This window comes from Manacus candei, unplaced genomic scaffold, assembly GCF_025592945.1.
Source record: "Manacus candei isolate 608988 ecotype Guabito, Panama unplaced genomic scaffold, ASM2559294v1 h1tg000035l, whole genome shotgun sequence".
Classification (NCBI taxonomy): Eukaryota; Metazoa; Chordata; class Aves; order Passeriformes; family Pipridae; genus Manacus; species Manacus candei.
The window spans coordinates 1053061-1078480 of NW_026138083.1; the positions used below are offsets into that span (position 1 = coordinate 1053061).

General features: G+C 52.4%; 2 protein-coding genes across 3 annotated transcripts; both read right to left on the reverse strand.

Moving 5' to 3' along the window:
- Positions 1-536: 536 nt before the first annotated feature.
- On the reverse strand, positions 537-15095 carry ZC3H6 (zinc finger CCCH-type containing 6). 2 transcript variants are annotated; one of them, XM_051793100.1, is made up of 12 exons: positions 14645-15095; positions 10165-10345; positions 9551-9676; positions 8743-8998; positions 8417-8538; positions 8208-8324; positions 7043-7156; positions 6395-6502; positions 5718-5971; positions 4475-4977; positions 3840-4079; positions 537-2962 (listed from the first exon to the last, which is right to left on the reverse strand). In XM_051793100.1, exons 3-12 carry the CDS (start codon positions 9623-9625, stop codon positions 1464-1466), a joined length of 3288 nt encoding a protein of 1095 aa, XP_051649060.1. In that variant the 5' UTR covers positions 9626-9676; positions 10165-10345; positions 14645-15095; the 3' UTR covers positions 537-1463. The 2 variants fall into 2 exon arrangements, with proteins under 2 accessions (XP_051649060.1, XP_051649059.1); XM_051793099.1 differs by lacking the exon at positions 14645-15095 and adding an exon at positions 14351-14633.
- Positions 15096-16163: 1068 nt separating this feature from the next.
- FBLN7 (fibulin 7) lies at positions 16164-25373 on the reverse strand. The gene is made up of 8 exons (XM_051792735.1): positions 24281-25373; positions 22934-23093; positions 22278-22448; positions 21873-21998; positions 21661-21798; positions 20550-20687; positions 19376-19514; positions 16164-19252 (listed from the first exon to the last, which is right to left on the reverse strand). Exons 1-8 carry the CDS (start codon positions 24986-24988, stop codon positions 18880-18882), a joined length of 1953 nt encoding a protein of 650 aa, XP_051648695.1. The 5' UTR covers positions 24989-25373; the 3' UTR covers positions 16164-18879.
- Positions 25374-25420: the final 47 nt, after the last annotated feature.

Consider the following 25420-nt stretch of genomic DNA (forward strand, 5'->3'; position numbering starts at 1 on the left):
TTTACATTCTGGGAAATCAGGGAGGCAAATTGAAACCGCAATTGCCTTTGGAGATGTCTCCTCTGCCATGAAGGAATTACCTTGGTTCATCCCTGCAAGAAACCAAAACCTCAGAATTTGGGATAAACTGGATTGTCCCAGTGGAAGCATCACTTGGGCCAACAAAGAAAGAAGAGGAGAAGGTGCACCAAGGAAGAGACTGAATGCAAAGAAACATTCCAAAGGGGCGGGAAGCAGGTGGTGATGGAGCAGCCGGCAAGTTCTTATTGGAAAGGCAGCTGGGCTAGGAATGACTACATTTCCTCTGGAGGAAAAGCAACCCAAAAGGCAGGACAGGAGGCTTGGAGGACATTTGTGTTCTCCTGTGGAAATTAAAGACATGCAGGACATTTTGCAGTGGAAAGTGGCAACTCCCTCCAAGAGGGGCCTTGGAACCAGGTACATGGTTAAGTTAAGAACCCACCAACCATCCCACTGTGCTATCCCACGGCGTTATCCCTCTCATCCCAGCGTCCCCACGGAGTCACCACCAGGGATTAACGGTACCCTTTTTAATTGTTTTGTTAAAAATGTCGCCGAGACACCATGAATACAAGTACTGCGGTTACAGCCATACAAAAAAAGCAATACAAATTAAGCAGCTGAATACAAAAATACGTTGAAATACATGAACACCACAATGGAACTCGGAGCACTAAATCCCAATCGTGTAGGTGTGGAAAAGAAATTAAATAAAAACCTTTTTTTTCTTCTCGTATTAGACAACGTAGTTCTCTCCACTTTGAACAGTTACTTCTCCTAGTTATGTACTTCACAATTTTTTTCTATGTACAGCATAGAATAAAATACTTTGAAAAGATATGACATTTTTTTTCATCCTCAATATGCGATAGAGTCTCTTTTACACTAATATTGACTGCAGGAATAAAAACTGTCCGTGTCTTACATCAACGCATCGGAAAAGGAGGAGCGACGGTTTCCTTGGAATTCATTTACGCAGGTTTTCCATCGGTTCGGGGGTTTGGCAGTCCTGGAACGGCGTCTCTCCCGGGAATTAATGTACATAATATTGCTTGGATCTATACAAATGTGGCAATCGGATCTAAGTGGTGGTTGGGAAGAGGCAGCTCACACATATACAGCTCTGGGGATTTTCCATGACTTATTTACAATGAAAGTGCTTTTCTCAGCTCTAACACGATCCGGGGGGATTGGTTTCCTTTCTACAGGTCAATTATTAGTCTCCCTGAAATTGGAAAAAAAAAAAAAAGGATTCTCTAGAAAATACCACAGCTTTGCAAACACTCGAGCGCACTGGAGAACTGTGTGTGGTTCGGGATTAGCAGCTGAAAAGTGGTGGGAATTATAATTTAAAAATAAATAAAGCCAAAAGAGGTAACCCAGGTACAAAACAGCAGAGAACTGCAATATCCACAACGGTAAAAAGGCTCCAAAGCCATCTGCTAACAAAACGGGGAAGCGGTTGGATCGAAAGTCTTGAAAACATCTTTCAAGGATTTATCATCCGACTCCCCGTTGGGATCGTTCTCCGGGGTCTGCGTTACCTGTCCGGGCTGCCTCACCTGCCTGGGGTCGCTGTACTGCGGCCTGATTAATCCCGACAAAGCCTGGATCGGGAGATTATGCACGGCAGGAGCAGCGCTGGAGTGTTTAGCCTGAGATTTACTGGTGCTGTTCGCTTTGTCTGAAGCGGCCTCCGCTGATCCTTCCGTGGTTTTATCCGCGTTGGAGGCAGCTTTCTGCAGGGACGCGTCTTCCGCCAGGCTGGGCTCGCTTTTACTGGAATTTTTCAAAATACTTTTTTTCTGGTTCTCTCCGTTCTCTCCCGAACTGGCTGGCGCCGTGTCCGAGGCGGAGCCGTGATCCCTGGGATCGTACAAACTGATCCCGCTCAGGATGGAGCCGGGCGTTCCCAGCCTGACGCCGCTGGACGACAGTTTGGGCGCGTACGGAGGCAGAGCGTCGGGGTCGGGTTTCGGAGTCGTGGCTTCCGAGGGCTGGGATGAGCTGGCGGCAGCTCTGGCGAGCCGGGGGTCAAACTTGGGAGGGTGGGAATCCTTCCCGACTCCGTGGTGCGCGTCTGCGCTCGACAGTCTGTGGAGTCTGGGATCCACGTTCTTTTGCAAGCGGGGATCCCCCAGTTTGCTGGAGCTACTGGCGTGGGAATCCGCAGCCGGATCCAAGTAGCCGCTCCGGCCCGCGAGGCTGTTCTTGGCCTTGGCAGCGAGCCGGGGGTCGGCCGGCATCGCGTTCGGGTGCGGATCGTTCTTCAGATTCCGCAGTTTGTTCAGTCTCTGGTCGGCAATGAGCGGAGGGAGAGGTAAATTGATGGAAGAGACGGGGTCGGGCTTAGGCAAAGGGATTGGGAGCAAGTCCTCGGGGGCCCAGACGATGTGCTTGGCAAAGTTGGGTTTCATCAGGGTCACATCCATCTTGATGTGGCTGAACTGCCGGAGCTGGGAGCGGGGATCCCTTAACGTGACGCCGGGCAAAGGTTCCAAGGGAATGAGGAAAGCCCGTTCCCTCAGCTCTCTTTCCGAGTCCTCCTCGTCGTCGTCCATCCCTTTCTGCTTGACTTTGACTCCGGTGTGCGTGTGGTGCAAATCCAGCTTGGCTGCCCCGAGGGAGGAGCCGGCGTGGCCCTCGCTCACCTTGTGCATCCGCGGATCGCGGGCCAGCCGGGGGTCCAAGGATGCCGAATCGGAGGGTTTCCTGGGATTGGGCCTTGGAGAGGCCCGAAGTCTCGGGTCAGCAGTCTGAGGCCCCATACCTTTGTCCTTGGCCAGCCTGGGATCCGTAGGAATTCCCAGCATGTGCTGCTCCGTGGAATGTTGCTGCCGATTCCTAAAGTTTTCGCTCTGTTTCTTTAAGGTTTTGAGGATCGATTTAACACTGCTCCCCTCTTCCTCCTCGCTACTGGAATACCAGTTGACATTGTCATCTAGAAACCAAAGAAATTCCAAAGAATTTCGATTATTCAAGCAATTAATCCCCAGAGAATCCAACACATTTACTCCACAATGGGAAACTTCTCAGTGAAATCAAGCTGAAAAGATCTGACATTAAATCATAACTCCCTGTGTTATAAAAACAGTATCTAAAATGACAAAACTCCATCTAACCAAAGAACTGACATATCAAAAAATCCTGGAGGTACTGGAAATACTCCCAAGCTCTGCAATGTTCTCTCTCCATATCCATCAATATTAATTTGGGAAAATAACCTGCTTCCAAACAAGTCTAACAGTGCCGGTGAAAAAAACTCACATCTAAACTCTGAGTCTCAATGGGAGAATGAAAAGTAAAATGGCCCCTTAAAACCAGATAAATGAAAAACCTGCTGCATTACTATAATCCAAATCCCAAGCTTTGGGGGAGAAATCAAGATTCAGGGTGGGAAGAAATAAGAATATTTAATTTTAAAGGACATCACAGAGGAAAAAATACTGCTCTAGAAAAAAAGATCAAGAGGTGCAACTGAAAAACCAGGATCTAGGATGCACCTGCATTCCTGGCAGTGAGAAACCTTTCTGGTTCAATCAGGGATTTTCAGAAGTAATTATCAACCACAGAACCTTTTAAAAGTGCCAACTAGATCCATAAATTATCCACGGATCTTCTTCCTTGGAGCTAGGATGAAGCAACTAAGCCTGTACTAAAATCCCAGAAGAAGCTGGGAAGAAGAGCTGAAAACACTGAGTGGCTGCTTGTGCATCCCCAATAACGTGAGCGGTGACGCAAATCAGTGTCAGCAGATTTATTCCCGGCTAATTCCCAGCCAAGAACCAGGCTGAGAATTCTGACAAAACCCTCCTCACCTTCGTCTTTGCTCATGGCCCTCTGGCCCTGGCTGCTGGCAGAGTCTCCATCCCGTTGGTGCTTCTGGCTGAGCCTGGCATACAGGGCCTTCTGCATGGCGGGCAGGAAATCGGGCACGTTGAGGGCCTGGTTGTGGCCCATGTGGCCACCCATGCATTCCGACTCGCTCCCGCCCGCGTGCGACTCCTGAGCCATGAGGTGAGCCTGGTGGTCTGGGAACTCTCCGTGCCATGTTCCATCTGCAGGAGAACAAAGCTCCGGTTAGCACCTATCCCAGAGAAGTTTTCACAGCTATAAGACATGGAATCATGGAATGGTTTCAGTTGGAAGGGACCTTAAAGGTCCAGTACCAACCCCCTGCCATGGGCAGGGACACCTTCCACTAGCCCAGGCTGCTCCAAGCCCCATCCAACCTGGCCTTGGACACTTCCAAGGGCAAGCCACAGCTTCCCTGCCAACCTGTGCCAATACCTCACCACCCTCACAGGCAACAATTTCTTCCCAATGTCCCATCTAAACCTAAAGCAAAACATGACTTATTCAACACAACCGGACACCCCCAGCTGAAAAAGCCGGAACACTGACGACATTCCGGGAGGTTTCTCTCCAAGCTTCTTCCAGCAGACGTGCTTACCTCCGGAATTATTGGCCGGCTGGAAGTTATGCACAGCTTGGTGGGAATAGTAGTTGTCGTAGAAGTCGGCGGGGTTCTGCATGGACTCGTATTCCCCGGGCATCTGCTGGTACTGCGGCCCCGGGGGACAGTGGTTGTCCCTGGGCATGTTCACCATGTGTCCCTGCACTCCGGGGGAATTGTAGGAGCCCCCGAGCCCCGGCGGGGTCAGGGGCGGCCCCCCCTGCTGCCCTTGCATGGCCATTCCAGTCTGGTTCTGGGGGCCCATGTACCCCGGGGGAACCCCCTGCATGGGGGGGCTCTGCGGCATTCCCGGCCCCGGGGGCCCTCCGCAGGGATGGTGGCCGGGAGAACCGGGGTGCATCGGGGGCCCGTTGTGTCCTTGGGACATGCCGGGGCCCGGCCCCGGACTCGAGCCCGGATTGTACATGTGCTGGGAATGCGGGTCGTTGCCCTGGAACGGCGGCCTTGGGGGCGACGCGCTGTTGTAGAAGGTCGGTGGCCTGGGGGAGGAGAAAATGGAAGGAATCAAATTTTGGATCTACAAAGCCCGACAAGCCCACTGGCTCTCTCCTCACCCTCCCCACTCTTACTTGTACTTATTTGACCTTAAATTGGATAAAAATCCCAAAGGAGCAGAATTGTTTTCCAAGAGAGCTAACTACGCCCATTCCATGTATCACAGAATCACACGGAATCATTTAGGTTGGAAAAGACCCCTGAGATCATCAAGTCCAACCTTTACCTAGTTACTAGACCAGAGCACCAAGTGCCACTTCCAGTCCTTCCTTGAACACCTCCAGGGATGGGGACTCCACCACCTCCCTGGGCAGCCCCTTCCAATGCCTGACAACCCTTTCCATGAAGAAATTCCTCCTGCCCCTCCCCTGGTGGAGCTTGAGGCCATGTCCTCTTATCCTGAATGACAACGGAGTTTGGCTGGAAGCACATTTTTTTTCAGCATTGGCTCATCTCCATCAGTTTTCCTCAAGAAAAAGCCAACTGCAAAAAGACTGGAGCAGGGAATGAACTGCTCCACCTGCAGATGGAGATGCCAAAGCAAGAGCCAATGGAGTGACCTTCTGGAAGGTCAAGCCTTTCCATGGAATGCATTAAATAACTCTGATATCAAGTATCTGGCAGATCCTTAACTTATCCCAGAATCCTGACAGGAACAAAGCCAATGATGAAATATTAAATGAGAAATGTTCAGAGAAGTTCTACCCAGAACTCCAACACCTACTTCTTCCCAATTTTGTGGGCCAAATCCACAGTGGGCTTCACGACTATCTCAAAAAGAGACGGGATTTTCTTATAATCTCCTGAAGGATCTTGATAATTTTCCATGTCGGACTCGGAGAAGGGATATTGCTCTGGGGGGGTTGGCAGGAGCCCGACGCCCGGAGGGGGTTTGGGAAGAGGAACTATGCCCCGCTTCCGGAGCTCCTCCAGCTCCTTCTCATCTTCATTCTGGGGCTCCTCCTCGTTATTCAAAACCTGGAACAAAGCCACGGAGCAAACAGTCCATCAGTTTCCCACTATTTGCAATTCGATTTAGTCTCGCACCTCCCATTTAAATATTATTATTTACATATTTAAATAAACAACCTTCCCTGGATATTGACATCCCACTCAGAGGATTTATAAACCCATTTCTGGGGGTTGTTTTGCAGGACACCCAATTCCCAGGCAGGAAGAAAACTACTCCCAGTAGCCAAGAAGGGACAATTCCCCACAAGTCCACTTCCTTCAGACAGGAATTCTATGTGAGAGGAGTGGAAGGAGTTGTTATAAGATTCCCAATGTTTTTAGTGTTGGATTCATCCCCCTTTTCTGTTAAGGTCTGTTGGGCAGTGACTGGAGAGAGACAGGAAAATGCTACGTGAACCAGAGGTCAGGATTAGTGCCTGGATTCCTCACCTTATCCAGCAGCTCCTTTGTTTCCGCAGTCAGGGGAGCGTGAGAGAATTTGCACTTATCTCCTTGATAGCACTTGGCTCCTGTGTGGTAGAACTTGCAGGGGAATTCATGTAATTCAGGGAGTTAAGGATTCCTAACAGTTTGGGAAGGTTAGAAAATCCAGCTGGCAGCTATCCTTCAATTCTTCACCAGGAATTCATCTTTCCAATGCCACACGTTATGAAATTTGGAAGCTAAAAACCAACTTACCTCTTACTCCCACTTAAAATTCTCCTCTTAATTACATTTCTGTGGCCTTTGGATTTCATTTTAAAGTTGTGATTAAAAAGGGGAAGGAAAGCACAAGAACAACAATAATCAGGAACAGATCAGAGGTTAAAAAATATGTAGATAACTATATCTCAACTTCAAGGAGTTTTATCTTTAAAAATGTTAAAAATCCTTAAAATTGACACAACCCTAGATTTTATATTTATTTTTTCCTCTTAACTAGTTAAGAAAAAAATATCATCTGTAACAAATCTACCATCTTTGGTAGAGTCTCTTAAGGAAAGAAAGAGCCACCCTTAAGAATCACTTACACCAAAATAAACAGAAATAAACAGCAATATAAACTTCCTGATGAATTCTCAAGTGTTTTCAAAGGATATTGTGCAAATAAATGCAGTTCTCTCCTTTGGTGCAGTAACCCTGGATGTAAAACTTGCAGATTTCCTTTTTCTTTTCAATCTCTGCGTCGTGATCAAATTTACACTGTTCCCCCTATAAATAAATCAAAAAACAAGGAAAAGCCATTAGTGAAATGCTGAATAATTTCATTTCACACTGAAAGAAGAACATCCTCCTCAGCTGAAACTTTTTATCTTGACTAACACTGACTTGCATTATAATCATATCCCTAAAATGAGTGAATAGGAGAAAATTCCTGGATTGGATTTCAAAGGAATATGCAGAGTGGTGACAGAAAACAAGCTGCTCTTACAGTCTCAGGTCTTTTCTCTACCTCCACCTTGGAATTTGCATTAAAAAAGGCATTTAAGCCAATATTTTCCTGAATTGTTTTCCATACATCCTGTTATTCATTCGGATTATTTTGCTGGGCAGGGGGTTTGTGGATCTTTTTAGCATTTATTTTCATGAACAAGACACCAAGTGCTCTTTCAGCCCCTTTTAAAACTGAAGGTGGCAGCAAATACTCGTCTCACTGAACCAAACTTTCAAAGGCAGCAAGAAATACAATATTTCCAATAATCTTCACCTTTATTTTGACCATTTGAGAAACAAACATAAAATATTCCACTTCTAAATCCTGAGGAACCAAAGAAAAGTGAGTCACTCGCTGAAGAAGCATCCAGTGGTTTAAGGATGTGTTTTATAACAATCCCACTTTTTAGAGAGAGAAATCACTTGGAAATCAATGTTTCCAAATTAGCAAGGAACAAACAACTTAATATATTCAGGAATTGTTGCCTATTTAGGTTCCAGACTTGTGAGATTTATCATATGATAAAATATTTTTATTTGGTATTTACATATGATGCATTGCCAGTGTAAGTTTATGATGCTGTCACAGATGCTTTTATTGCATATATTAATAAAAATATAATACTTACAATGGAATTAATAAATTAAATGGAATCTAATAGCAGTTAAATTCAAAATGTGTAACACAAGGGGATGTTTTCCCACAAGCAATTCTGCTGGATTTATCAATACATCCTCAAAACCTCAGAAATCAAAATATTGAGTTGCAACACCCAAGTTTTCTTTAAATCAGCTAAGAATGAAGTAAAAAAAAGAATTAAAACTGTACCTTAATGCACCTGCCTTCGAGGAAATATTTACAGATCTGCTTGCCCTTGTGCTCCACCGTGTGCTGGTTGATGAACTCCTGGCTCATATTCACCCACTTCTTCACTGGTTTGCCATCCTGGAAAACCAAAAAATCCCCCTTTTACTGATGCTGCACAAATATTAGTTGCCATGCAGTGCACTGGGAATAAGGGCTTTGATCCCAGGTACCTCATGGAAGCCATCAGATCCTTTATTGCCTCCTCTTCCCCTGCCACGATCTTTGCGCTTCAGCTTCTTCTGCATCCCACGCCCTCGGCCCATGTTGTAATTGTTCCCTCGCTGGGAAATGCCTGGAAAACGGGAATGACCATGAAATTAAGGGAAAACGGTTCTCTAGTGGCATCATGGAACAAAGGAACTCTCTTTTTGCTGTTGGAAATGTCATTTCTAACCAGCCCTGATGGCAGGGAAGCCACCCCTGGCAGTTTCCCTCATCCAGGTCTCCATCCCAGAATGATCCAGGACACAGCTGCTGCCCCCCAGAATTCCCTTACCTTTCTGGATCCCTTTCATCCCCTGTTTCTTCACCGGCTCCTTTGGGAATGGAGGTCCCAAATCCCCACTGGAGGTCTCCTTAGCCTGTCTGTACTGTTTCAGCTGGTCAGCAAAATCCTCATCCTTTTCTTCCTCGTTGTAATTCCCAAAGTTTTCATCACTGTAGTGACTGTAGTCATCATATTCCTTACTTTTGACATTTTTTTTATGCTGCATTTTCTGGGAACTCATGTAATTCCCTGACACGTGCCCATGCTGTAGGAAAGGGACTGCATTAGGAAGCAACTCTGTATTTCCAAATCCCACACTCCAAACTGCTCTAAAAACCCATTTTTGGGGCTGTTTTACTTCCAGATTTGCCCCAAGAAAGCATCAGTAATACAAAGAAAACCAGTTATTCAGTAAAAACCACTATTTTTGATTCCCAGACTGGGAAAAACCAGGACAAACTGAGCTCCCAGGTAGCAGAATCAACTTTAGATATTGCAAAATGGCTTTTCAAGAGCTGTTTCCTCTTAGCCCCGTCTAAATTCAAAACAGGCAATAAAATATTCCTTAATAATAAAGATTCCTTAATTCCTGTTGCCTCGTGGAGGAAAAATTGGTATCAAGCTTGCTCACACTACCTCCCTTCTGCCACAGATCCTGCTCTCCATCTGGGAATATACCCAGGGAGATGAGAACTAGACGTGCTCCCTGAAATCTGGGAGAATGGGCACCGGGATCGAGCCAAGAATTCCCGAACCACAGCGTTTCCATTGGCATTTTCGAAATGCCACCTGAGAAATCCCTTGGAAAACTTCCTACCTGACTGAAGGACGAATCATAATCCCTGTAGGAAGAGCTGCTGCTCTTCTTGTGTGGCCTTTCCGGGCGCTCCATGTCGGAGTCGTGGCTGTAGTCGGAACTGTCATCGCTGGAAGGGGAATTATGCTGGAAAAAAAGCAAAAAGAGCTGTGAGACTGCCAGGAATTTCAAGGGATCCATATGAGAACACTCTGTTTTTAAAAAAGGACCAGCAGGTTTCGTTTTCCAGGATCAAATTTTATTAACCTCTTGCACTGAAGTTGATTAAAATCTCTATTAGCTGCGTTTTCCCAATGAATTTTCCTGAAGAATTCACTCATCTTGCCTGACATCTTTTCTTTCCATAAATAGTCAGCACAAAAGTGAAACTGGTAAACTGACATTTTTGCCTCTTTATCCTAAAAACTCTCAGATCCCTGTGGTTCAGCTTCCAAGCCTGCTCTCAGTGGCCAGGGCTTAACTTAAACCACTGCTTGAGATTTAAAACCAGTTTAAGTCTTAATACAAACGACACCATTTTAGTTTCCCTCTCCAGTTCCCTGGATTCTTGTCTAAACCTGGAAACCTGCAATTCCAATCAGCACCTCCAATACTTTGTTTTTTTTGTTCCTAACCTTATGCTTGTCCCGTCTTCTCCTCTTGGATTTCTTCTTTTCCTTCTCTTTTTTGCGTTTTTTCCGGGATTTCCGGTGGCCTTTCTCGGTTTTCTGTTTGTCATCCCCTTTTGTGCTGTGCTCCTTCACATCCTCATAGGCAGCATCATCTATTTCCCCGTCTTCCAGCTCTCCATCTTCTCTGTAGGAGGAAAAACAGCAGGACAATAAAATTCCACGTCACTGTCCAGCTCGTTAGCACTGGAAAAAAAATAAAAAAGGTTAAGAAGTTTGAAGCAACCCCAAGCTGTGATTTTTGGGATAAATGGATAAGCCAGGGAGAAGACATGACTGCTGTATGACCTCCTACGGCCTGGAATTTCTTGGAATTAACAAGAAAGTGAAACTGGAGCATAAATACTCCTGAAACACCTGCAGCTATCCCAAAAAAACCCAGTTCTATTTTGACAACATCGGCTAAACTCGTTCCCTCAAGGATCAATTAAATTATCCTCCTAAAATACCCACTGAAAATGCTCTCTGGGAACAAGATCATTCCCATTTCCCAGTTCCCTGGGGAACTGCACTCATAGACTTCCACTTCTGGGACACATCCAGGACTGGAATAACTCTCCAGGTAAAACACTCTCCGTAACACAATCCTTTGGATTGCATGTCAGAGGGAAGATTACACAAGTCCTCTAATCTCTAAATTCTTTCCACAACATCCAAGCATTTTCCAAGCACTGAACTTCCAGAATGTAAAAATTAAAAAAAAAAAAATAAAAAAAATAAGAAAAGCCACAAGCTAACTGGATAAATATGACTTGGAAAGGTAATGGTCAAAAATGTATCATTTCTTGGGAAAACCGTTATTCTTCAAGGAAAGCTTCAAGGAATTGGCAGGGCAGGAATTCTCATCTGGTTTAGAGGCTTTTATTCCCATTTAAATCCCAAACTGGAGCTGTGCACTAGGAAAGCAGAGCAGAGCCTCCCCCTCTTCCACAATCTCCAGCTACTCAGAGCTCAATGGATATGTGAGAACAACCCCAGAAAGATTCCCACTGTCCCGAGGGGATTCCTAGGGCATCTCCCAAATGGGTCAGAAAGGAACAGAACCCAGGGAGAATCAGGCTGGTGAAACCACTGAGCAGTCACACAAATCTCTGGGAAGGGAAAACCAAAATCCACATCTCTGGGCAGGGAAAAAAAATTAAAACCCACACCTCAAATGACTCCCTCAAATTCTGGTGGTTTAATTTCATTTCTAACCTTCAAATCTGGGGTTTTAACTCTCCTTCCTTCACCTCATTCCGGGTCATTTGTAAAAATAGAATTCCTTATGCCCAAAAGAGGATTTACACCTCAAGCTCCTTAAGTCCAAGATCCAAACCCAGGATGCATTTCCTCCAATATTATGGGGATCCCGAGCCTCAAACATTATTCAAGCCTCTAAATTTTAGGTTTGATTTAGGGCCTCGGAAAGGTCTGAGTTAAAAACAATTGTATTTTAGTTTAAAATAGTGCAGGAGACCTTAAACCACCCAAGTGTTTGTGACACTGGTCCAGAACAATTTAAAGAAAAAAAAAACACTCCCTCCCAATGCTCTCGACAGGTTTATAAAATGTTAAAGAGCTCAATAATGAAGATAATAATTATTTCAGTAATGAAATATTATTGTATGAAAACGCCATGCCTAAAATAAGACATCAGAGGGCTAAAATTCCCCAAATTTTGAGACTAGGGTGCTGCTAGGCTAAAGAAATTAGGAATTAATAAGGAAAGTAATTCCAAATAACACAGAAATTTAACTGGGAAAATCAAATAAAACCAGGGGGGCGGCTGGGAGGAGTAAAAAAGTGAAAGTCAATGAACTCCAAGTGATTTTCTAAAGTTCCTGGGAAAGCTGGCACCGATTTATGTGTTTATTTGCTGGAACTGAGTTTGCCTTCAACTTCCTCCTCACCCACAGAACCAAGAGATCCTCACTAAATGCTCACCTTGCAGGAAAAACCTTTCCAAGGTCCCTGTATTTGAAGGCTCAGACCCTTCATCACCAAAATAACATCACCAAGAGGAGTTAACTACAAGCATTTAAAGAATTACAAACAATTTGGCTTGAGAAAACAAAGACTCCGGATTAAAACAACCTTCCAACTTGGAATATTCAAACTGTGAACGGACAGGGCTTTTTATTGTTTCCTACTGCTCAAAAAACAGTAACAAAATCAAAGACACTGGATTAAAACTGGATTAAAACAACCTTCCAACTTGGAATATTCAGAGTGTGGCCAGACAGGGTTTTTTTTTTTTTACTGAGCAACTTCTTGAGAATTCTACAGATCAGCTCAAATCAAACCACGTATTAACAGCAATGCCCTGAATTCCTGCTGCACAAACTGATGGAATCTGTGAGGTTCCCAGTATGGGTGTTCCCTGCAGTGAACTGGCTCTACTGGTCCTGCATTTGCACACCTGATGTGACACAAAAACCTGGAGTTGGGGCTTTTCTGTAGTGAATTAAGAACGTAATTTACCAAAAATATGATCTCCCGGGTCGTGTTTGTTGTTGCTATTTGGGAATTAAAGCACTATAAAGCAACACTTACAAATTACAATTAATTAGAGTATTAGGTGGCACTTAATGGTTCTATTGCACAATTTACCAGTGTCACAACTGGCTGTACTGGTGGGAATGGCTGCTTTCCAAGCTGGAAAAACTCTGCTCCCAGCAGAACCCGGAGCCACTCAGGCTTGTCCTCGAGGAGGACCTGAAAACATGGGATATTTTCAATCCTTGAAACAGTAACAAGGCACAGCCTGACTCCTGGGAACTCCCCAGCACAGCTCTGTGTCCCAGCTCAGGCAATCCCAGTGGATCCCTGGGGTGCTTAGGGCACAGCACACGGAACACGGAGCGTGACACAACTTCCACCCTTTCCCAAGGACAAGCAGGAAGGGGAAAACAAGACCCAGCAGCTCTGGGCTCTTCCCTGAACCTGGCACTAAACCCCAGGATTGTTTTGGTCCCACTTCCCAATTCCTAAGGACAAGCAGGAAGGGGGAAAAAAACAATCAGCAGCTCTGACCCTTTCCCTAAATCCCAGGACTATTTTGGGACCACTTCCCAGTGACGAGCAAGAAGGGGAAAACAAGAATCAGCAGCTCTGGGCTCTGCCCTGACCCTTTCACTAAATCCCAAGACTATTTTGGGAGCACTTCCCACTTTTGCACACGGAATTAGGGACTCTTTCTCCAGTGAGGAAACTGTTGCATTTGCCCACGAGCCCCTTCCTTTTTTTTTTGTTTTGGTCTGTTTTTCCCAGTGTTTTCCAGCCCTCTGAAGTACCACAGAGGGTTGTGGAGCTGTGTGGGGGGAGGCCAAGCTCAGGGAATCCCAAAAACCCAGCGTTTTTAACTCCTGCAGCTGTGTCAGGAATGCTCTGAGTAGGTGTAGGCTGAAGGACGGGTAGTTCCCACCCTGGCACAGTATTTTTGGAACTAGTTAGGAAGGCCAGGGCTGCCTGGAGAAAGGATTTGAATTTCCAGCAGCTGCAGGAGAGAAAGGGAGGGAGGGAGGGAAGGAGGGAGGAACAGAGGTCCTTTCACCAGGAACAGGACTCTGGTTTCTGCGCATGGGGATTGAGAGGTGGCAAAGATAACGTCAGTCAGCCCTTAATCTGCATAAAAAAAGATCCAGTTAAATGTGTAAGGTGGAATCTGGCAAGAAAATGACGTTAAATATGGCTCTAGTGAGAGATTGTGGTATCAACAAAAACAGCCAAAAATAAAAAACCCGCCCAAGTCGGAGCACCCTTTCCTGCCTGAGACAGAGAACAATGGTGACATTCAACAGACACCCCCTGGAAAGTGCAATTTATGGAAAGAATGGAAAACAGCCCCCCTTCCCAGCCAGAATAAATCAATGAAGATGTAAAAACGCATGCATTCCGTAAGGAAAAATTAAAACCTTGCTAAAAAAATGCACTTTTTAATGCAGTGACACCCCCCCTCCCCTCCTTGCATTCCCCCCACCACCACCCCGGTCCAGCCTGAAGGTGACCTGCCCCCCCAAAAACATCGTTAACCCCCTCAGGCACATTAACAGAGCATCATCATCAGCATCATCATCATCATCATTACCAGCATCACCCCACTAAGTACCACCATTATGAGAAGCGGAGAGAGAGAAGAATGTTACTCGACCTTTCGTCCCCTGCATGTTGCCTGTCAGAGTCGGGCATGTTTGGGTCAAGAACTGGGTTTGGGGGTTTGGAGAACAGGCTTTCAAAGGCCATTGTGCCTGGCTGTGGTGTGGTGAGGAGGAGGAGGAGGAGGGAGGTGGAGGAAGGCAGGGCCCCGCCGCTGCCCGCGGTGCGGAGCGGCGGGAGGAGGCGGCGGCGGCGGCGGCGCGCACGGCCGCGCTGGGGGCGGCTCGGTGAGGAGGAGGAGGAGGGCCGGGCCCCTCAGTGAGGAGAGATGATGAAGGTTTGCACTCACGGTTACTTAGTGAGACACTAACGGGCACTCAGCGCCCGGGCCCGGCCGCCCCGCGCGGGCGCTGCGGGCAGGCGGCGGCGGCGGCGGCGGCTCGAGCGGCAGCCCCGGGGCACAGGAGAGCGGGAGGACACACACACGGGGGGAGGGAGGTGCTGCTGGCCGGAGATGGCGGCCCTAATTCTTCCTTACAAACATGGCGCCCGCGCGAGGCACTCGCACAAAATGGCGGCGGCGGCTGAGAAGGGAGGAGGAGGAGGAGGAGGTGGTGGTGGTGGTGGAGGAGGACGAACGGCGGCGGCAGCAGCAGGAGCAGCGGCGGCGGCAGCAGCAGCAGCGGCCCCCCCGGGGCTTTGCCCGCACACGCTCGCTTAAGCGCCCGCGGCCCGCACGCGCCGCCGCCGCCGCCGCCACAGCGTCTTCTGCGCCCGCCGGGGCCGCGATGGCGCCGCGCTCCCTTCACGCCGCCGCCGCCGCCGCCGCCGCCGCCCCGCCGCGCTCCTGCCCCGCCCCGCCCCTCCTCCGCCCCGCCCCGGCCCGCCCCCCGCGCGCCGCCATTGGCCGCCGCCGCGCCGCCTCGCCCGCCCATTGGCGCGCCCGCGCGCCCGTCAACCCCCGGAGAGGCGTCACGCGCGGGCCACGCCCCCGTCCCCTCGGCGGCCGCCGCCGTGCGCGCGCGAAGGGGGCGGGGCCTCGCGGCGCGCGGCGTCACGTGCCCCGCTCCGTGTGTATCCCCCCTTCTCCCTCCGCCCGTCACGTGACGGCGGCGCCATCCGGGACGCGTTTTCCCCACTGGAATTGCGGGGGGGGGGGGGCGGGGGGCAGGAGGGGAAAAGAAGAAAGAAAAGGGAGGGGAAAAGGAGTGGAAAAGGGAGGCGGCTTCCGGCCGGCGAGAACCGGGACGAGGAGCGGCGACGGGGCCCCCCCGCCGCCGCCGCTGCTGCGTCATGGCCGCCCCCCCCACACCACACGCGCTGAGGGCAGCGCCCCCTGGCGGCGGTGCGGGGGGGGGGATCCGGCCCCGCGGGGCTCATTAGTGACATTAATAATAATTACATAAAACTTGCGTCCCCGGGGCAGCCGTGACGCCGCCACCGAGATAAAAGTGTTTTCCCTTGGAATCGCGGTTCGGCGATGTCAGGGCGTGACAAAGAAGCGGTTAAAACAATAAATAAACGTGCGAAGGGAAGACCTGGCCGTCGGAGCGGGCGGGATGTTTCTTAATTAAAAATGTCCCCCAAAAAGTTACTTTCTTTTTTTTTTTTCCCCCTTTTCCGGTCTGCCTCCCTGCCTCGCGGGGCTTTTCGGGACGTGGGACTCGGTTTTTTTCCAGCGTCAGCAATCCAAAGGAAAAATACGATTTATTAAAAAAAAAAAAAAGAGGGAACAGCCACATGTATTCCCATGGGTTCCCATTGGGAAGAGCCTCAGGTCCATGAGAGGAGAACCACCTCCCGTGTAGCCAAGCTCGACTGAGGGTCCAAATCGTCATGGAGACGAGGCAAATCCAAGGAAACAACTGGAAAACGGCATTCCAGCAGTGCTGGGACTGACACAGGGCTCTGGGGAGGTGCTGGTGGCTGGGGAGCGTCATCAGGGCTAATTAGTCCTAATTAGCCCCATCACGCAGACCAATTAACTCCATGGTGCCCACAGGGCTCAGTACCATCTCCCCAGGCTATAGGGAAGGAAAAAAAATGGGATTTCAAATCCGGAATAAAAGGAAAAATCCTTAAATATTGGTTAAATATTCTGATTTTTAACATGTAGTTGAAGGTAAGTTCCTGTACGTGTTTAATAATTATCATTCTTTTAACTGTAGCTCAGACTGAGGGTGAGGAGAAGCTCAGGGATGCTCCAGGCTTGGGATGCTCTGCTGGGAAAGGTCCATGAGGAATGGATTTTGGGAAGTGGAGGATGATGATGAGAAAATGGGATGGGATGTTGTAGTTGCCTCATCACACCCCACACCCCCCCCCCCCCTCGAGCTTGGGGCTTGTCCCTCCTCATGGAGTAAGGAGGAGAGAGACTGCTTTCCCAACCCAGTCTCCCAAATTCCAAGAAATTCCAAGATTTCTCTCCTTCATCCTTTGCATTCTCCCCCTGAGCCATTTGGGGTGAGAAATAGTGATTTTTGAGGCAGCCTCTGGAGCTAGCTGTGCCCATCAAAGGGGAGCCAAAGAATTCCAGCTGTTTTTTTCGGCTCCAAAATATTATTATCCCGAAGAAAAGGTGTATTTCAGGGCCGGAAGAGCCTCTCTCTGCACCTTCCAGCCTCGGGAAGTCTGAAAGGCGCTGGAACAGCCACTCTGGGAAGGGAAAAAAATCTCCTCGAGTCAGCTGGAATGGCAGCCAGAGGTTTGCAGCCCGGAGAGCTGACCTTAAACTTTTCCAGGGCTGGAAAGGGAGAAACCAGCTCACCCTGGCCTTGGGAATTAGGAAAATGTTGTCAGCCTGGAATTGCGCCGCAAGGAAAAGCCTCTGGAGCACAGTCCAGGCGCCCGTCTCCAGCTGTGTTATCCGGTGAAAGCAGCACATGGAAACTATTCTGCCCCGGCAGGAGCTTGTCCTCTCCCAGATTCCTGGTTCTTGGCTCCCAGATTTTGTTATCATCCCAAAATACGGTCATGGCCTGCTGCAGGAGCACATTCAGCCAGGCTGGGAACTGCCAGGGAATGAGAGAAGGAGGAGAAGGAGAAGGAGAAGGAGAAGGAGAAGGAGAAGGAGAAGGAGAAGGAGAAGGAGAAGGAGAAGGAGAAGGAGAAGGAGAAGGAGAAGGAGAAGGAGAAGGAGAGCAGTCGTGCTCCCAGAAAAGCCTTTTTTTATTATTATTATTTTGGGGCTTTTTAAGGAAGTTTTCCCTTCCCTCCCCTCGCACAACCCTGGGATGCATTTCCCTGCCTGACTCCACATCCATCCGGAGCTCCCGCCAAGCCAAACATCCTCCATCCGCTGGCAGCAGCCCTGAATGTCCCTCCTTGTTCTGCCTGGAGAGATCCAACCCATCCCAAGCTCCCCTGGAAAGGCTGTACCCCCAAAAAAATCTGGGAGCTCAATCCCCCAAAGGATGCAGAGATCCATCTCCCCCCTCAGGAGACAGATCCATCTTGGGAAATCTCCCTCTGTGGGGCAAGGACTGGGAAGGGTTTTGGTGGGTGCAGCTCAGCAGGATGCTCAGGGGTGAGGATTCCTAGGGATGAGGGTGTTCCAGGGTGAGGATTCTGGGGGGGAAAAGGATGCTCAGGGATGAGGATTCCCGGGGGAAAGGATGCTCAGGGTGAAGTTTCCTTGGGGGGAAGGATGCTCAGGGGTGGGGATGCTCAGGATGAGGATGCTCCAGGGGTAATGAGCCACCTCCCAAGCAATGTAAGGCAGGAAAGTAAAACTCTGGATAACAGATTCTTGCCCCACCAGACCCAGAGCTCTCCTGGATGGCTCCAGATGAGCATTCCCACCATCCACACATCCATTGGGTGCTTCACTCTGGTGCCATCCTTTATATCATCCTTTAATTGTGCTAAATCCAGCGGAATGTGGGAACATGCAGAATGTCAGGAGAACATGCACAAGCAGGGGCATGAATCCCCCCGGGAAGAGCTGAATCCCAGCTCTTCCCAGCGCTCCTACACCAGGATGGATGCTGTGGTTGGTGGAGCAGGGAATATTCCCACCTCCACACGCAGCCAGGAGGTCACGGCGAGGGAGATCCATAGGGTATTCCCACTGGGGAGGTTTAAGGAGCAGGGATAGCGCTGGGATTCCTCCTTTACCCAGCTTGCCAAGGAGGGCACCAGGAGCCAGCCAGGTGGATGTTCATGGAGTTTTCCAGCCCTGATCAATCCCAGGGGATAAAGGCCATGGACCTCAATCCCCAGCAGGCTCCAGGGAGATTCTAAGCATCCAAAGGGAAGCAGAGGCATGTTTTTAGGGAGCCGGGGTCCAAGCAATCCCAGGCCAGCAGGGAAGAGAGCGGGAAAGGCCAGGAGCCTCCCTCCTCCCACATGCTCTGCTTCACTGCCTTCCTAAAGGAAAAAGCAGGAATCCTAAGGAAATCAGGTGGCTGTAGGACATCATCCCTCCTGAGCTGGGGGTGAGGATGGAGCCCCACTTCCCGCTTCTTTTCCACCTCGTTTGGGTTTTCCTCCTGCACACAGGCAGGTGTCAATCCACCTGGGAAGCACCTCAGGACAGGACGCTGAGCAGGGGCCCGGGAGCCGCCAGCGCCGCCGCCGCCTCCCCTAAAACTCATAGGCGGAGACAAAGAGGGTGATTTTGGACAAGTGCTTGGCCTGGAAGACCCGGTCCAGGTACTCGGACATGTCCACGTCCACCTGGACGGTCTGGGGGCCCTGCAGGCTCTGCACCAGGATGAGCTCCCCGGTGTGCCGGTCCGAGCGCTGCACCACGAAGTGCCCGCGGCTGTTCCCGCCCGCGATCCCGAAGCGGAGGCTGTCGGGGCCCGGCCGGCCGGGAGCCGCCGCCGTGGCCATGCGGAACAGCGGCGTGGGAGCCACGAGCCGGGAGGGCAGCGGCAGGTAGTGGAAGGAGATGGTTTTGGGAGCGTGGTGGCACGACCGGCTCTCCATCGGGCAGGGGTTGCGCTCGCACTGGCTGCGGAGGGGAAAAGCGAGGGAGGAGGTTTTTGGGGACGCGGGATCCCCGTGCCCCACACCTGCCTCGCTGTTGCATCCATAGGGATGCCGTGCCATGGGTTTTGTGCCGAACCACACTTACAAGGGGGAGGTTTTGACGTAGGAGACGTTCCCGACGGCCGGGGGGCACTGGGGGGTGACGCACTGGAATCCCCCCCCGGTGTTGATGCAGGTGCTCCCGCCCGTGCAGTTATCCTGGGAGAGGGAACACTCGTCGATGTCTGGAAAACAGGGGCAGGCAGCAGGTCAGGACCCTGGGAGACTTCAACCAACCTCGCTTTTAGGTGCATTCCGGTGGAAAATAGGCAAAACCTCCTTGAAATGGGTCAAATGGGACTCAGAAAATATGGGAGTATGGCTGGGAGCATCCCAAAATCCCATCTCCTCTCCCCAGGCTCTGCCCTGGGCCAGCAAGGGTTAATGGCAGCAGGAGGGTAGCTGCTTTTCCAAACTTTCTGCTCAGTTGTTTGGACACACCATCCCCTTTTATTTACTAAACACCCGTGGGACACCTGGAGGAGCTGGAATGCAAAGGGTTTGCTGGGAGCAATGACAAGATGCCACTGAACACGTGGAAATCAGGGAGAAAAGGGGAAATCGGGATTTTCTCACCCTGAATTGCAGCAATCAACACATTCCAGCAGAAAATTTCCCTGTTTTTCAGGAGGAGCCTTTTAGCAGGGCTGGCCTCCCACCGTTCCCACCCGCTTCCCAACTTCCCTGGGACTGGGGGAGAGGACACTGCCCTCCGAGCTGGTGCCCTCCTGTGGAATTCTGGGGTTCTAATATTATTTCTGGTTCTTCCCAGGGATTCCCTGTTTTGGAGGCATCCCCATTTTCAGGGAGGTGCAGCCCCAAAGCATCACTCCATCATCTTCCCCCCCACCCCGCCGGGAGGGGAAGGAGAAAGGGGAGAAGGGAGAGAGAAAAAGGAAAATGAAAAGGAGAGAAACAAGCTTCCAGAAAAGCATTTTCTTTTAATTTTGGGGGCTCTTTGAAGCCCTCAGGTGGAGATTTCCCTTCACTCCCTCCCCCAGCACAACCCCGGGATGCATTTCCCTGCCCAGCTCCCCATCCAGCCGGAGCTCCCGCCAACCCAAACATCCTCCATCCGCCTCCATCCCCAAAAACGTCGCTCCATCCTCACCCTCCCCTCTGTGCCAACCCCCTCGGATTTCTGCCTGTGGAAATGGAGAGAAAGGGGAGGGGGAAGTGAAAAATCCCTTGGGAACACGTGGATTCCAGCCCTCCCTCACCTTCGCAGCTCTTGCCGTCTCCCAGGAGGACGTATCCGGAGGGGCAGGAGCAGCGGAAGGAGCCGGGAAGGTTGACGCAGGAATGGGCACAGAGCCGGGGACCCCCGTCCCGCTGGAACACCTCGCACTCGTTGAGGTCTGCGGAGAACAGGGATTCAGCCAGGATCCCACAGCATCCTGCTGGGAAAACTCGGGAAGAGTGGGCGGCGAGGCGGGTTGGGAAATGGGCGGTGGCAGATCCCAGGGGATTGGGATCAGCAGCACAGAGTCCCCCAAGGGTTGATACTGAGCCCAGTTTTAACTCGTCCATCCAGGACTTGGATGAAGGGGTTGGAGCCTCCTCAGCAAGGTCCCTGCCAACGCAAAACTGGGAATAGTGGCTGATCTCCCGGGGTGCTGTGCAGCCCTTTGGAAGGACATGGGCAGGCTGGAGAGGAACTGTCTGGAATTCCATAGCAGCAAATGCAGGTCCTGCACCTGGGGAGCAACAACCCCAGGCACCAGCACAGGCTGGTAAGCAGCTCCATGGAGAAGGACCAAGCTGTCTGTGCCCAGCAGTGTGCCCTGGGAGCCAGGAAGGCCAATGGAGTCCTAGGATGCACTGGGAAGAGCATTGGCAGTGGGTCAGGGAGGGGATCCTTCCCCTCTGCTCAGCCCTCTGAGGCACATCTGCAGTGCCTGGTCCAGGTCTGGGCTCTTCAGGACAAGGACATGGAGCTCCTGGAGCAGGTCCAGAGGACATGAGGAAAGGACTGGAGCATCTCCTACAAGAGATGAGGGAGCTGGGGCTGTTCAGCCTCAGGAAGAAGCTGAGAGGGGACCTTATCCATCTTTATCATTATCCAGAGGGAAGCGTCAGAGGCTGGACCAGGGGGGCCCAGCAACAGGACAAGAGGGAATGGGCAGGAACTGATGCCCAGGAAGCTCTGCCTGAACACTGGAGCACAATGCCCAGGGAGGGCACGGAGGCTCCCTCCCTGGAGACGTTCCAGAGCCACCTGGACACAACCCTGTGCCACATGCTCACCCGCTGTGGTCCTTCCAACCCGCCCCGTGACTCCGCGAGGGCCCCGCATGCCCCGCCCGTGTCCCGGTTCCCAGCGTGGCTCACCCTGGCAGAGCCCGTTGGCGGCCGTTCCGTTCATGTGGAAGCCGGGATCGCAGCTGCACTGCTGGGCCTGGGCCACCTGGGCACAGCGGGGCTGGCGGCTGAACGCGGGATCGTCCGTCACGCTCCAGGCGGGAGGAGCTGGGGGGGACACGCCGGGGTGAGGAAGGGGCACGGAGCACCCCCAGCTCACCCCCCTGGGGAGGGTCACCCACCCGTCTGTGCCCGGTGCTGGCAGGTGGCCCCAGTCCACTGCTGGGGGCAGAGGCACCTGAACTGGTTGAGCCCCTCCAGGCACGTCCCGCCGTTCTGGCAGGGGCTGCTCCAGCACTCGCTGATCTCTGCGGGAAAAGCAGCCGCGTTCCACGTTACCTTCCTTTGGGAATGCTCCAGACCCCGCAGCGCCCCGATGCTTTTTCCCCCCTCATCTCTGCTGCTGAGCTGCTGGGGAGGCTCCACCTGTAATTCCCAGTTTTCCTTGAGCAGCATCCCCGGGGATGTTGGGAGGCAGCTGCAATCCCTCCCTGTTTGGTGAGCCCCCAAAGCTCCCCATACTCAAATAAGGCCACGGTACATCCTGCTCTTCCAAGCACCGTTCCCAGGCAGGGAAGGAGCAGTACCTTCACAGCGGGGCTCCTGCCCACTCCAGGTGCCATTGGCCTGGCACATCCGTGTGCTGGAGCCCAGGAGCTGGAAACCCGGGTCGCAGGTGAAGTGAACCTCGTGCTCCACCAAGTACTTGGTGCCGAACTTCCTCCCATCCGTGGGGGCTTGGAGGGCAGGACAGGAGACTGCGAGACCACAGGGAGAGGGGTCAGCTTGGGGAGGGCCTTATCCTTCCCATCCCCAACTCTCCTGAGCTCACCCAGTCCCTCCAAGCCTCCCTTTACATGTTGTTTTCCTGGAATATTGTCCCACTGACAACATCCAGCCCCGCAAGGAGCGCCTGGCGGGGATGTTGGGGCTGGCAGGGAATTGGTGACATTTTTGTGTCCCCCCACACTCCCAGCACCAAACTGTGGCCTTTTTGCTGGAGACACCAGCTTTCCAGCCTGCTCCTGTGCTTTGCCAGGAGCTCTTGGCTTTGCCAGTGAGGGCTTCTCACCCTTTTCACCCTCCCCAGGCCGGAGAAGCTCTCCAATTTACAGCAGGAATTGCCAACCTGAATCCCAGTGACTCCACGCCCAGACTTCCACCTGTCCCAGCCCTGAGCATCCCGAGCTGCCCGTGCCCACCCCGGCTGCTCTGAGGCCGTGGGAGGCCGGGAAGGACTCACCGGTGGGTGCCTCTGGAGCTGCCTTGGCCAGGGTGGAGTGGAGGGAGCTGAGCCGGCTCCTCATGACACGGAGCCCTTCGGAAAAACGCGTCTCCTGCCCCTTCAGCAGCTGCTGCATCTGCCGGATGGCGGCCAGGAGCTGCTGCCTGCTGAGGCAGCTCTGTGGGAACAGGGATGGGGACAGGGATGGGGATCCCGCTCCGGTGTCGGTGCTACCGCGCCACCCGGGATCCAACTACGGATTTTGTATTCTCCCCATTTACGCAGATTCAGGAGTTTTTTCCACCTGGGCAAGAAGTCCTCAGCCCAGGCTTCCTCCCTGGAATGTACCCGGGTGACGCCGCGCTCCGGGCAGAGCTGGGATAGCTTTGTCAGCCCTGGGAGAGATGCTATAACTCATGTTTCGTCCTGCTGGAGCTCCAGAGCCCCGTCCCGCTGCCACATGACAAAACAAGAGGAAAACAGCTGTCTTGTGAGCTCTGCCGGGGCCAGGAACGCTGGTGGGACTCCTGCCTGCAAACCGATCGCTCCCTCGGGACTGACTCATGCCGGAGACGGGCACCGTTATTATGGGATTCCTGTGGAATTGACTTAAAACCGAGGCAAAAAAAAAAGCAAAGCCAGAGCTCAGAGATCCAAGGGAGCGCAGTGGGGAGACAGCACAGAGGGGCTGTGGAGCTTTGGGAAAGTAAGTTGAGCCGGTGGGCTCTGACCCACCTGGCTCAAGGGATTCCTTCCCCCTCTTTCATAACCACACCGAAACGATTCCCGCTTCCAAAACGGGAGGAGAAACACGCCAGCGCCAGCAAAGAACGCACTGGGTGTCCTCTGGTTCCCTGGGAGCAGTTTCGGGGGTCCCGGGCTGCCGGTGGGGATGAGCCGGACTGTGCCGGCAGCTCTGGGATACCCTGGTACCAGAGGAAGGGAGGTAAAAGCAAATAGATGCTGGCGCGTCGCTGGCTTTAATAAACAGCTCTTTGTTAGGGCTGGGTTTAACTCCGGGAGCCAGCGCGAGCTCCGGCGGGATGCTGAGCCATCGCGGAGCCGTAAAGTCCCCGCCAAAACCCCCAAACGGGCATTCTTTGCTGCCGGTGTGCTCGGGGGCAGCTTCAGGTGTGGGGTAAGAGGGGGGGGCGGAAAAATAGCCCGAAGGAAGCCGGGCGCGGTTTAAGCGCGGTTTCAGCGCGGTCTGGGACTTCGCCCACCTGTTTGCCGGGGCCCGGGGCAGGAGCGGGGATTGCACCGCAGGACTGTCGGGGCGCTCCGGCTCCGGGGAGGGGGTGGGAAGGGGAGAGGAGCCCCGTGCCCCCCCATAAAGCCCCTCCCGGGGTCCCGCTCCCCTCTCACCTGGGCGGCCGGCGCGGCCGGGAGCGGCAGCAGCAGCGGCAGCAGCAGCAGCAGCAGCGGCGGGAGGCGGCCCCGCGGCCCCGGCACCCCCGGCATGGTGCGGTGCGGCCCCGCCGCTCTCCGGGACCGGCTCCCCGCGCTCTCCCCGCCCCGCCCGCGCCGCCCCCGCGCTGCCCCGTGCAGGGGACGCGGCGCTTCCCCGCCCCGGCGCCGGCACGGCCCCGCACATCCATCCCATGGGACACCGGCACGGCCCCCCGCATCCCATAGGACACCGGCACGGCCCCGCACACCCATCCCATGGGACACCGGCACGGCCCCCCCATCCATCCCATGGGACACCGGCCGGCTCCGGGCATCCATCCCCCGGGACACCGGCCCGTCCCCACAGGGGTTGGGCTTTTTCCCCCAGAAAACCTGTTTCTGCCGCTGCCGGGTGGAGCGAGCACCGTGCGGGAGAGCCCCCGAAGGTCCCCCCGCTCCGCCTGGGCCAGGACCACCTGCCCCCGCTCGGGAACCCCTTTCCCAGCTCTGCACCCTCTCCCAGCCCGGTACTCCCTTCTCCAGCCCCTTTCCCACCCCCTGCGCCCCCTGGAGAGGCGGGAGGTGCTGCACAGAGCGCAGAGTCCGGCTCCAGTCGCTACCTGAAGGGAAGCAGCAGAAATCCCCCCAAAACAGAGAATGGACAGCAGGGAAGGGCCAGGCCATGGCTGGGGGGCTCCAGCCCTCCCGGGACCCCCCTCACAGACTCCTGTTTCCCCGTTGTTGCGACAGGACTGACGGTTCCTCAGCACGTGGATGGATGGGAACCTGCTCTCTGGGAGAAGGGAATGCGGGAGCACACACTGCTCCTGTTGGGGTTCCTGCTGCCATTTTCCATGATTTCTTGCAGCATGAAGTCCCCCAGTAGGTTCTATAGCAAGAGCCTAGACCATCCCAAAATCCTCAACACGCGGTGGAAAAGTGGGAAAACACCAGGCCCTGCAAGGCTCGCTGCCCACTCAGTGTGGGGAGCTCCAGCCCCTCGGCACTGCTCGCCCCACCCCGCTCTGGTCCTTCTGGGAAAGAAAAACAATTACAGAAAAATAATTACGGCGTCGATTCCAAACCCTCGGTACCTTCAGCCCAAGGAAGGAGCTC

Excerpts from the sequence above, each read along its gene's own strand:
- FBLN7 (XM_051792735.1), bottom strand. The coding sequence starts at position 24,988 with ATGGCCTGGCCCTTCCCTGCTGTCCATTCTCTGTTTTGGGGGGATTTC. Across the intron at positions 23,094-24,280 it reads CGGCCGCGCCGGCCGCCCAG|AGCTGCCTCAGCAGGCAGCA; the intron begins GTGAGAGGGGAG and ends CTGTTCCCACAG. Across the intron at positions 21,799-21,872 it reads CCAGCACCGGGCACAGACGG|CTCCTCCCGCCTGGAGCGTG; the intron begins GTGGGTGACCCT and ends TGTCCCCCCCAG.
- ZC3H6 (XM_051793099.1), bottom strand. The coding sequence starts at position 14,442 with ATGGCCTTTGAAAGCCTGTTCTCCAAACCCCCAAACCCAGTTCTTGAC. Across the intron at positions 10,346-14,350 it reads CAACATGCAGGGGACGAAAG|AGAAGATGGAGAGCTGGAAG; the intron begins GTCGAGTAACAT and ends TTCCTCCTACAG. Across the intron at positions 5,972-6,394 it reads CAAAGGAGCTGCTGGATAAG|GTTTTGAATAACGAGGAGGA; the intron begins GTGAGGAATCCA and ends GCTTTGTTCCAG.